This window comes from Vidua chalybeata, chromosome 11 (assembly GCF_026979565.1).
Source record: "Vidua chalybeata isolate OUT-0048 chromosome 11, bVidCha1 merged haplotype, whole genome shotgun sequence".
In the NCBI taxonomy this organism is placed as follows: Eukaryota; Metazoa; Chordata; class Aves; order Passeriformes; family Viduidae; genus Vidua; species Vidua chalybeata.
In genome coordinates this window covers 10,128,861-10,141,510 of record NC_071540.1, presented here as the reverse complement: position 1 = coordinate 10,141,510, position 12,650 = coordinate 10,128,861, and the positions used below count along the sequence as shown (strand labels likewise).

The window sequence follows — 12,650 nt, the reverse complement described above, 5'->3', positions numbered from 1 at the left end:
GAGCTATAAAAACTTTATTGCAGCAATAAAAAAATGTAAAGGAGGCATTTTGACTATGAAATTTCATTTCATGGTCAATTGAATTTACTATATCTGAAAGAACTAAAGATGGGGTTGTAAAATAATTATGATGTTCGTATACTCTTACAGAACAATGTTCTTATCCAGCGATACTGGGATAGTCTTATTTAAACGCTGTATTAATGGTGTACTGCTAATCACTAAAGCTCCTTGAGCTGAATACAAACTTAAATAATTTTAATATTAACTGCACTGAGTTTATTGCTTATCTCGTGAAGCATTAGAGAGCTTTACTGTAAGCAATATTTAATTTAGGTAAATGTAGTCCTACCCTGTTGCAAAGCCCGGTACAAGAATTTCACCTTGAGAAATGTCATGAGATTTTAAATCACAAATGTTGAAAAAATAAAATGGGCTTGGACAGAATTATGATTAATACTGTGTGTCTTTGGCTTTTTTCTCTGTACTACCTGACATGTTCACCTATAAACTTGAATGCAGAATTGCCAGAGGCATGGTTAAAAATAGGTTATGTCAAGGTTTTCCTATGTCTCCCTTAGGGTATGGAGTTGGCTAGGTACCACATAATGCTTCTGCAAGGATCTCACATATTACTCACAGGAAGACACACACATGGAAAACAAAAAAGAGAAAGAAAAAAGGTTTAACATATTCTTTATGTACTATTATATTGAAAATAGCATTCATGGTGCAAGAAAGATATCTATATATTTATTCTCAGCATAAATGTGACTTAGCAATTACTAAAGATTGTTATTGGTGAGTTAACCATTGTTCATGCTATCACGGTATACCTACTGTGGAAAGAGTGACAATTTGTCACAATGCTGATTAACTTCATTATTATTGGCAACAAACACAACACATTTATCTTTACAGCATTTTTAAACATTTAAAAACAGGCAACAGCAACAAAAAGAGGAGATAAAACAGAGGCAGTTTGATTAATTTTAATATTTTAATAACATGCAAATAAAATTCTGGTGTTCAAAAAAGAGTCACTGAAAAATGGAGTGTTGATGTACATTTGACTTCAAAGAATGCATGGATTTACATGATGCAAATATTATCCCTATAAATACTTGAATATAAATAAGCAGAAATCAACAGCAATAGCCTCATTAAAAATCAACCCCCAATATTTTATATTAATGCTATGTTTTCTGTTGAGCTGCCCATAAAAAATTATTTTAATCTGCAAACTGTGGCAATTCTATAAAACTACAAGTTTTGCTCCTGAGGGTTCCTTTTTTTAACACCTCTCTCTAATCTGCCCAGCCTGCTGAGTAGCATTGACATCAGTAGTACATCAATTTCAGAAAGTGGATTATTTTTACTAGACAGCTATTGTGACATATTGGGTCAGTCATAAATGAAAGATATTCATGCAAGCATGCAATACTTGTAATGAAGTCTCACTCTGACCTTCTGTATGATTGATTCTGTAATTTAGTTTTCTCAGGCAGTGCCTGAAATGAAATGAAATCATGTTGAACAAGTTTTGAATACCCACAGTGCACCAGGAGAAGAAAAATCTGCAGCCCCAGAGGCTTGAGAGAGAGCAGCTGAACGATTTATCTCCATGCTATTATAGCCTTTGCCAGCATTCAACATTTCTTTTTTTTTTTTTTTTTTTTTTTTCTTATTTGGCTTAAGTACTTAATTCTGCAGGTAGCTGTAAATGGGAAAATAAAATGCTGTTCAGATTTAAAATGACAGGACAGGAGTATGTGCAGGGGACTGATAAAATATCTTGAATAGAACTGACCTTTCATGTAGCTGAAAGTTACTGGGGGATTCATCCTCATAATTACCATATAGATTATTTTTATTTCTTTCCTGCAATGAAACATTTCAGAGAGCAGTAGTGCTGATTGAATGAAAATTGAACTTGTTAACATTCTTTTCAGCTTAGCCTGTTGTACATAACAGAAGGTTAGCTTTGATGAATTTCAAAATTTCCTTTCTGATGTCTAAGAAACAGACAGTAAAATAATTGTCTTTTTTCAGTCTGATTTTTTCTTTTCTTCAAAAACGTACAATTGTTAGAAAAACAGACTGATAGTTTTCTATATATTGCTCTCTACATTACTTATGCTGCCAGAGAAAATGTGTTTCCTATTTGATGAAGATTTGAGCCTGTTTATATTTTATAATTGTTGCAGTGCTGCCAGCGCAGTCAGGATTCTGCACAGATAAGGCTAATTCATAGTGGAATATGCTCATCTTTAATTATATTACTCCTTAGGAGTGGCACTGTGCTCAAATCAAAAGCACAATAGTGACTATTGCTTTTATTTGAAGAAGAGAATTTAAAAATAAACATCTCAAGAATGTGGCTTTAAAAAGATGAGGTGCAAATTTGAGCTTATTAAAGTCTGCATACAATAGAAATATTAATGTTTCAGAACAGTGGTGCCTTTTACTGACAGCTCAAATTTTTTTTTAGTAGTTTAAATTCCCAAATTACTAATGAACTTTAAGTGAATAGATTAACATTAGATTGGAAGACTGAAAGCTAAAAACGTTACTTTGAAATTGGCAAAAGATAGTTATTTCACTGCTCACCTGACTGGGTGCCTCTCATTTATATGTTTCATTTTCCTTTACAAAGAAACTTATTTTTACATCTCTCTTTTAATATCCAGTCAGTAATTTCCTGTCTGGAGAGAATGAAGTAGGTTTTCAATTAATAAAATGTTATAACAACATTGTTTAATGTGTTGCAGATGAAACAGTTATTTCATGGGTCATTAATGTGTTTAACGCCTGGAATGGTTTATTAAAACAAGCCCTTGTTATTGTTATGAATGTGTTTATTGTCATCTGTGATACAAAATGTACAAGAAATTTCACAAGTTTCTGGGTATTAGTTTATGGAAGTAGTAATTACTCTTACTAGAAAAACAGATTCTCTTCTGTTTTTTCTTAGATTTCTGTGTTGAGTTGCTAAGCTTGGGCTTTAAATCAGCAGTGTTAGTCTGGCTTGTATTGGCCTTTCCCAGCAGAAATGGCAGCTGTTACTGCCACTGGTTTGCAGAATTTGTGGTACCAGGAAAAATTAATCTCAAGCAAGCCTGAATTAAAGGATGCTTGGGCGGCTCCGAGCAGTGACATTTGCCCATGTACAGAACAAGAGGGACGCTCTGGAAATTGAGACCTTTAGGACTCAGTCGGCAGCTCTGGTGGCTGCTCCCAGCTGGGCTGGGACACAGCTCAGACCTAGGTGCTGTGTGGATGAACTTCAGAGTCTTTTCAGAGTACTTCCTTTTTGTTTGGCGTAGAATTAAATATTTTATTCTACACCTGATGAGGTAGTTGGGCATTTTGCAGTTACCTTCCAGAGCTGCAGGGCCCTGGGGGCAGGAGGGTGACAGGCTGAGAGCCCTGGAGGCAGCAGTGGCTCTGGCACAGGGCCATGCTGTGGCTTTGGCCTGATGGGAAGGTGGTGCTGGCCTGCTAAACAATAGTGTGAAGATTTTCATATCCTCAGTGACATTGTAATTCTCAGTGCAGATGATATAGATTCATTTTTCTGAGACATACTCACTTCTCATTGCTCATTGGTACAGACCAATAAATGGGCCCCTGTTAATGAGAGAGGGAAATGTCTTCTGGTATTCTTAAAAATAGGCCACTCATAATAACTGCTAGAAAGGACCTATCCATAGGAAACAAAGTGGCAGCAGTTGCCAAAGACACGTGTCTGAATAGCAGGCACTAAACTAAACTAAAAAATAATAAAAATTGAAACAGGTAGGTTATTGCCTATTGATGTTATCTTCATGCTTCCTGCATGAAAGCTCAGTAACAGGTAGAACAGTCCAGGAAAACAGACTATGACTATTTTATAATAATAGCACCTAAATCAAGATCCATCAGCTCCAGAAAATATTGTGAGGTGCCATATGAATCTGGGGGAAAGGATATAGCTCACTGGGAAAGCTGTCAGGAATTGGAGCGGCAGCTGAGTGTCTGATATTCCTAAGAACTGAGCTCAGAAGGAACTCAGATGTATGTGGCTGTGGACACCAACTGTACATTAGGCCTAGGCCATGGCTGTAACCTATTCTGCCTCCTGAGTTTAAACTCTAAAATCAGGTGCTCTTTTCATAAGCCAGCTGAATGAGGCAGATGCTGCAGCTGGTCTGGATGTGCTGTACCTGGCCAAAGGCTTAGTTGGGTTCAGCCGCCCTTGCTCTTGGGTAATTTGAAAACTGAAATTCCTGCTATTCTCTGCTGTTACCACTCATGATTTCCCTTGGGACAGCTAACCCAATATTCAGCTTCCACTTCAAGTTTGCAAGTGTTGAAGAAATGTGAAATCTCTTTAGAGTTTTTAATTACTCTATGTTGCCAGGTAGCTGGAAGAAAAACATACCTGGGTCTGGTAATACAAAACATAATGAGACCTACTTTTCTGATTTACTTCAGAAACCAACAAGTAAATGAACAAACATCACAGAAAAGAAAAATCCCCCAAAACCTAAAGAAAACTTATCCCTGAACATAGCTACCAACACTTGTAGCCATTTTTAAACATAAAAATGCCATGTCACCCCTGAGTCTGTCCCTCTGCAATTCCTTGCACAATTCTTGTTACCTTTGATAATGTTTGTTAGTTGTCATGCTTCCTCACACTCTCTCCCCACGTTCCTTACTGCATAATAAGGACCTTTGAAGTCTGCCTTTGATTTGGGAGCTGAAGCACCTGAGTTGAGGAGGTTGTAACAAAACTGCTAACAGCATTTATCTGACGTTCTGGGACTTAATTTCAACTATCCAGGATTTGTTTGCAATGTGTTGTCACTGTTTGCATACAGCAGACCTAAGCTTGTACTGCTAATTTGGAGAGAAGCTCCCCATGCCAAGAGACTCATCAGATCAGAGCCCAGATCTGTGATCTGAGTCACACATGTATTGTGATCGTGCTGTTGGGTGCCTTGTCCAAGAGGAGTGTGATTCAATATGCTTTAAAGTATGGTAGAAGCCTGGGAGGAATAGAGTGGAGACTCTGGTTTAAATGCCTCTGCAAAATGGTGCAAAAATTAAATTATAAAGAAGTTGTGAATTAGGTGGTGCTCAAACAGCATCAGCAGCCACTGTGGGTGGGTGGAGGGCTGTGACCAGCCTGTCCTTGTCTGCAAGAGCAGAAGGACATGATGGCAAATGAGGCAACCAAGAAGTGTTACTTCTCTGGCCTGCACTGGGGATCATGTGAGGAATTTGCTGGCTCACAGGAAAGTAACTGGGTAAGAACAAAGTTCCCAAAGAGAAAACACTCCAGGACAGGGTCGTAGGGCATCTCCAGTAAGAATTTGAATTTGAATAAAGAATTGTAAGCATTTCAGAGACAAGTCCTTGTCCCTTAGTTTGGTAGTTGTGTGGTTTTGACCTTGCTGTGAGCTTTGTGTATTTTTTCACCACGTGACACAGTGTTTTGTTAGAGATTCACAGCTGAGCATGCTGTGAATGACTGGTTCCAGCAGAGGCCACAGCCCCACATTGCAGAGGTAGTGAGTCCTGGGACCTGGAGTTGTGTTGGTCTGGCAGGTACCTGGGTGGTTGGCCCTGGCACCTCCCTGTTTGGAATCACATCTCTGGGTGGTGCTGCACTGCCTGGTGTCGCTGTGCTCCTACTGCCTGAGCCCTGAGCGTGCTCCCACAGAAGAGATCTTCACTTGTGTTTTGCTGGTCTCACATTGCACCTCCCACCCCTGTCAGTGATGCATTAATGACATTTGCAGTATGTGCCTTAAACAAGTGCTCAGTGGTGAAAACTGTTGCAGGAAACATCCTGGGTGCCTATGCACAAACCACAAAGAGGCAAAATTTTGGGCCTGGGGTAGGCAGGAACAAAAGTGATACTTTGTACTGCCAGGTTCCATTATATGTGCAGTATATATATGCAGTAGGTTATGCAGTATGTTCTACAACAAGTCTGTACAAGTGGTGCCACAAATGAATGACTTGATTTTGAGAATACCTGTCTTGTATGACCCCCACAGCAGCCCCCAATGACCCCCAAAATAAGGTGCTCAGTTTTAAGGAACAAATCAGTGAGCCCTCATGTTCGTTGGGTTTGGGTTTTGGTTTTGTTTTTTTGTTTTTTTCTTTTTTCTTTTTTTTCTTTTCATGTCTCTTCTGTGGTTTATGTGTGAACAGAAGAGAGTAGAGGGACTGGATGGGCACACAGACCAAAAACTGGCATGTTCTTCCTGTTCTTCAGGCAACAGAACATGTGTGAACTTCTTGTCACCAACCCATCTCTTAGATCCAGATGAAGACATAATTTTTTTTTACGAATTGACATGTACTGTTTCTTGTACACTATTATGGGAATCAAATTAGGTAACTTTTCTATAGAGACATGGAGTGGATCATGGGAGTTTTTTCACTGCCAGAGAAAAGAAGCTGCTGCTTGTAGGATCTCCTGATAACTGCAGCTTGACAGCTCTATTAGTGAAGATGGTGTGTATGGAGGGGAGAGGAAGGACACTTCTTCAGTGGTGGCAGAACCAAGTGCAACTGTTTTGTATTCTATTAAGTAAGGATTTAATCTCTGACAGAGAAAAGCATCCTGTTAGTTTGATTTGTTTTGATTGGCAGTGAAGTCCAATCCTGTAAAAATTTAGATTAATGGATTCTTTTATCTATGCTTTACTTGTGGAGAAAAAGAATATTGAGGATTTCTTTTAGAGATATGCTGACTTGACTAAAAGTAAAGGGAGTAATTTACAGTCAGGGACAACTGAGGATTTCACTCTTTACATTGAAGTGCATTTGCTTCAACTTAAATACATCCTTTAAAATATTGCATCAGCTTATGTTACATTGACAGTGATGAATTCCTCAGGCAATAGAATATATAATAGTTTAAGTCAACTTCTGAAACCAGGGCACAGTGAACACAACCATAACTGTTGGATTTTGCTTGGTTATTCCTTAGTTATTTCGGTTGCCAGATTTCTCAATTCCCTTAATATCTCATGCAGTGTGGGGTGAGATCCCAGCCCTACATCCTCCTGTAGGCACTTCCATGGGGCACTTCCATCAGTCCTCACATGACCAGAATCTCACTGGAGGTATTGCATATTTAAATGATGGAAGGCTGTAGACATTGATTTTAATCAAGATTTCAGTATTGCTCAAAAATATTCTAAGTAATTTCCTAGTTATATTTTTAAATGTCTTGTTGAATGTTCCCAGAGATTAAAATTATATCAGGGTAGGAATTCAGGATAGAATTACTGTATGGAAATTATTCTTAAAATGAAGGGTAAGTAAGTGGAAATTAGGACATCTCTCAATGTAATGGCTGGATGCATTTATCTGTCAAAATAAATACTAACTCTATTACAAGCTATACTAAGTACTGGATGCTTAATGAGTTGCTAAGAGAAGAACAAACTATCTTTTATTAATATAATTTTTTCACTTAGGTACTCCATGATACTTCAAAAAACACCTTTTATAAAACTGTATAAATTAAAGCATGGGAGTTTACACATTCCTTTTTTTTTCTTTTTTTTTTTTTTTAAGTTTCTTTAGTCCATTATTTGCTTTCCAGTGTCTCTTGATGCATTGATATGTTATATAGTTTTGAGAACTTGGTCTTTTACAAATCAAAGTAAAATAAGCTATATATTTGTCATAGGCTGTGAGACGTGTCCATTAGCAATAGGACTAAATATGACTTTTATGGCATGAGTGTCTAAAGTGATTAGAATTGTTGAAAGTAGGACAGTTTGATGGACAGATATCTTTATGGTTCCTTTGATAAGGCCTTCTATGAACCAAGTGCTGAAAGTCTTTATAATGTGTGCAACAGGGTTGTGACAGCTGTGTAAGAGACAGTCACCATAAAGTTGTTTTGAGAAGGGGAAAACATTTTGGACTGTATTTTGCTTTTTTAAAATCCAGGTATATAATTAGAATCATAGAAAGGTAAAACTTATTTGGGTTGGAAGCAACCTTAAAGATCATCTCCTTCCCAACCCCCCCTGCCACGGGCAGGAAGCCTTCCACCAGACCAGGTGCTCAGGGCCCCATCCTGCCTGGCCTTGAGCATCTCTGCCTCTGTCTTCATCACCCTCACATTAAAGAATTGCTCCCTTTATCCAAACCCCCTTGCTCTCTGTTTAGAGCCCTTCCCCCTCGCCCTGTCACTGGAGAGCCCAGAGGGGTGGCCAATGTTCCCCTCAATAAATGTCTCTGTACCTGAGGGGTTTGTAGCACTCATGTAGGATGACAACAGATTGATCTGAGTCAAAGCCATTTCAGCCTGCAGAAGAGTTAGACAAGTTATTTCTCTTTTGGTTTTAGTTCCACACATCATGTCCTTGTTTGATTGTCATGCTGAGTAAACCAGTGGTTGAGCTTTGCCTGACTTGTTTTAAGATCACCAGGTTTTGCCTAACTTCAATCTAAGGCTGTAAAACAGATCAGGTTCAATCAAAACTTGATACTGTCTGCTTGAGAAGTTCATGATTTTTTGACAGAAGTAATCTCTTGTTTTTGCTTAATATTACAAAAATCTTGAATGCTTTTAATACTCGTGTATCACATTTAGTTGGGGTAAAGTTTATGTAAAAGAGCTTGTGATATTCTCTAAAATTCTCCTAATACTCTCAGTGGGTTATTTTTAGATATGTGAGCTTTTCAGTTTTCATATTGTAATGTAATTAGGATGTCATGTGGGTGCTTCAGTGCACTTGTATTTCCATGTGTGCTTCTGATATAGGATGATTTTCATTGTTAAACATTTCTTTGATAAACATCTCAAGCATAATGAAATGTTACTGATCCTTTCGGTGTGGTATTGGCCTTTGGTAGTATCAGGAAAAAAATAAGAGTAAAGATAATTGATGGAAATTTGTTTTCTTGATTTTAGCTAGCTCCCTTCTCAGAAGACTTTTGTTTGCTCAGGAGCTATAGGAAAATGCCATGGACTTTAATATTGCTATGAACTAGCCTCCCTGCCTTCTTTCCAAACAACTGTACACACATTAAAAAGGGCTTATACTTCTTTGTTTGAAAGCTCTTGTATAGGTACCATAGGTTGTTCAGGGCCATAGCACTGTACCACAAAGCAAAAAATGAAAACCCTGTTCCTTTCTTTTTTTTTAATATTGATCAGTCATATAAGTTAAACTAAAAGTGCAGAAGATACATTGTTTTTTGTTTTCATATGGACATATAATATGAACAATAAGGGATTGGATATTATATGATACATTTTCTTTCATATAATATGTCTTATCAATTTAGTTCTAAATGGCCAGTTACAAAATATTGTTGTTGCCATTCCTACATTTTACTGAAGCTCTTAAGACTGAAAAAAAAAAAAAAGGCTAAAGAAATCAGGAAAAGATGCAGAAAAGAAAAACTGAAATTAAGTAAGAGGATGCAGAAAACCCACACAAGCATCAGATAGTATCAGAAAAAGGGACAGTTAAGAATTCATGGGCTTGTGTATAAAATTAGATTCTGGGTCAGTGCAAGTCAAGAGAATTTAGTTTCAATAAAATCATAGATGCAACCGAAATGACAAGACCTGGAGTAAATGGTTTGTAACTCTTGTCATCACATTTTGTTGCCTCAGTGCAAAGGCCAGAAAGGCCTGTATTGTGTAGCAATAAAGGGAGAACAAAAGCGAGGCTTTTAGGGGTAGAACACCTCCAAGAAAGTACTGTCTGCACAATAACGAAGAAAGTTAGTTTTTATGAGAGAAGGTTATTCTGATCATCTTCAGCTTTGCTGAAGAAAACCAGCAGAGTTTTTCTTCATGCAATAAAGTAACGTCTGTAAGCCAAAATGATTGGAGTAATGGGCAGAGTGATATCGTTTCACAAAAGACTTTGAATGACTTCCAGATGCCACTGCCAATACAAGTCACAATCAAAATGACCCTGTAGTTAACAGCAGTAGATTTTCACAGAAAAGTGCCCTGAAGCAAATGGGTATTTCAGCCAATAAGTCTGATGTTTTGATCTTTCTGTATCAAGTGCTCCACTTTTGGCACACACACTCATCTCTAAGGAACTACAGTCCTTTACTGAAAATATTAAAAGCATTTAAGAAGTAGGAAAAGCAGAGTGGTACAGTATGGATGATGAGACAAGCTGGCAATGGCTGGGGAAGCATGGGGAAAATGAGGGTGAGCCCTGGGGCACAGGATCTGGATCGTGAGCTTGTGAGGTTTACTTGATCTGTATTGGACCCAGCTGCACGTGCATTTTTGCGCTAAAGAAGGATTTGATTTTACTGTAGAGGCTTCAGCAGAAAGAGACACAACTGTCAAATTCAGAATTAATATGATTTACTGCTGTAGGGAAGCAGTGAGCTGCAGTATTTGTGTTTAAAGAGCCTTGAGGCAGGGTGTGCATCTTCTCTTAACACATGTTGCTTCTTTGTATGGCCACCCTTGTCCCAGCCAAGGAAAGGCTTCCAAGAGCCAAGAACCACTGCCTCTGTCGAGGGCAAAGTTATAAAAAGTGAAGGAAAGTAATTTTGGCTAAACTTTTGCCTCCATGCTGACACAAATTTTTGAAAACTGGTTTGTACTTATCCATACTTAATAAGAGAGTACCAGGAAGGTCAGACTCTGCTGTGGAAGTCCAGTGGGCTCTCACAATTGCTGTTTTGTTCTGTGTCATATCATTAAGGATCATTGCACCTGCTACTAATTGCAATGTGGCTTATTAATAATGAAAGAGTTTTCAAAATCTAATTTATTTCTCATGTTTCTGGCTGTTCAAACAATGACTGTAGATTAATCAGGTTGCTGAATCAATTTGTGAGCTATTTATTCTCTTATTAACTTTTAAAAAAATCTTCTTTTCTGTTTACATGTTCCTTCATTGTGTATTGATCTGTGTGTGGTCAAAAAAAAAAGTTTTCATAGGCAGATTGCAGCTGACTTTACCTTCAGGGTCTTGCTTCTTTTTATTTACAAATGTGGTAAATGTTGTGCAGATGTAGGAGACATAGTTTGTGCCCCCAAGAAACAGCTGAAACCAAACCATGCAAGCACTTGTGTTTCTGAGATGTGGAGTACAAGAAAAATAAAGTCAGTGATTTGTACATCGATTGCTACTTCCACACGTTTGATTGTTGGATTAGAGATAAAAATGTGCAGTTTTATGTGGTAGTTGCCAAGAGGGATCTTTAGGAGTGTTTAGGATTACTGGACTGGTTCTCCAGCCTGCTGCAGTGAATGCACTCCAGACAGGCAGGGCAGTGTTCTGTGTTTAAAACAGCTTTAAAATCCCACCCAGAGAGGACTGGTTCATACCTACTGCTGTTACTTGTGATGGCCAAGAATAATTGAAACTCAGTGAAGGAAGATGCTTTTCTCTCTCTGTATATATCCCCTCATGCCACCCCAATTTTGTTTACTTTCTGACTACAGTTTGTGTCTCCTCATTTGCAATGTTTTCCTGAATCCTCAGCCATCCTGTTTCCCTATTGTTTATGTGGGTATTTCTCACTACATCAAGAGAAGAAATGTTTAAAAATAGAGAAATGCAATTCTTAGTCAAAGAACAAAATAAGCAGCCCCAGTCAGGGGAAAAGTGAAGTCTGGGGCAATTATAGTAACTGTTGCTGCACTTAATTTCTTAAAAATATATTTAATTCATTAAAAAGGAAGGAAGCAAGCTGTATGTTGACAGTGTTACTTCTGTAAGCCTGTGAATAATAACTTCACCTGCTACTGCTGTATGGTAACTGCTAATATCTAACCAACATTTCCATCTCTTTTAGGACCAGAGTCACAGCCAAGTTTCCCAGTACCGCCAGGATCACTCTCTGATTATGAGGTCTATTGTCCACATGACTGATGCTGCTCATTCGGGAATTATGCCTCCGTCTCAGCTCACCACCATTAACCAGTCTCAGCTGAGTGCGCAGCTGGGGCTAAATTTAGGAGGCACTAATTTGCCACACACTTCTCCCTCCCCTCCTGCAAGTAAATCAGCCACTCCTTCCCCATCTAGCTCTATCAATGAAGAAGATGCAGATGAATCAAACAGAGTAAGTTATTGCATGTGCTGCCGAGCAAGCCTCACACATCCACACGCTGCATTTTCATGGATGTGGCAGTATCAGCTCAGCTGCAATGTGGTCATTCAAAATACAAATGTCACAGAAAAGTGGAATATGATTAATTTGCTAATTACCTTCTTTACTTAAGAAGTTTCCATACTACCCTCATAATAATGAACCTAAGAATAGACATATATATATATATTTTTTTTTTTTTTTTTTTTATTTTGGTCTAATTTGACTCAGGTTTTCAGATCTGTTGAATCACTTCAGGCATCATTCTTGGACAGTTTTATCGTTTTGGTATTCTCTGGAGTCATGTAAAACATAGATGTGTTTAGAGAGAAGTAAAATAAGCTTTCTTCTAACTGAAAGTTTAGTTAACGTATATCTTCCTTTAAATAACTATCTTATAAAAGGAAAAAAAATTGACCAAATGAAGAACAAATATTGTTATAGCAATATATGTAAAAGCCTAATTTAAGACTGTTCCACTAAAGGTTTTCTCATTAAGTTGATGGAAGTTATACATGTAGAAAGCTCATTGTACAGGATCCTCA

At 37.9% G+C, this 12,650-nt stretch overlaps 1 protein-coding gene across 2 annotated transcripts in view; it reads left to right on the top strand.

The window, feature by feature from the left end:
* Positions 1-12,650, top strand: part of TOX3 (TOX high mobility group box family member 3) — a 74,197-nt gene that overhangs the window by 55,666 nt on the left and 5,881 nt on the right. For both annotated transcript variants that reach the window (XM_053953257.1, XM_053953256.1), the window contains exon 4: positions 11,809-12,078. In XM_053953257.1, coding sequence (XP_053809232.1) covers positions 11,809-12,078 — 270 coding nt within the window. The remainder of the gene's footprint in view (positions 1-11,808; positions 12,079-12,650) is intronic.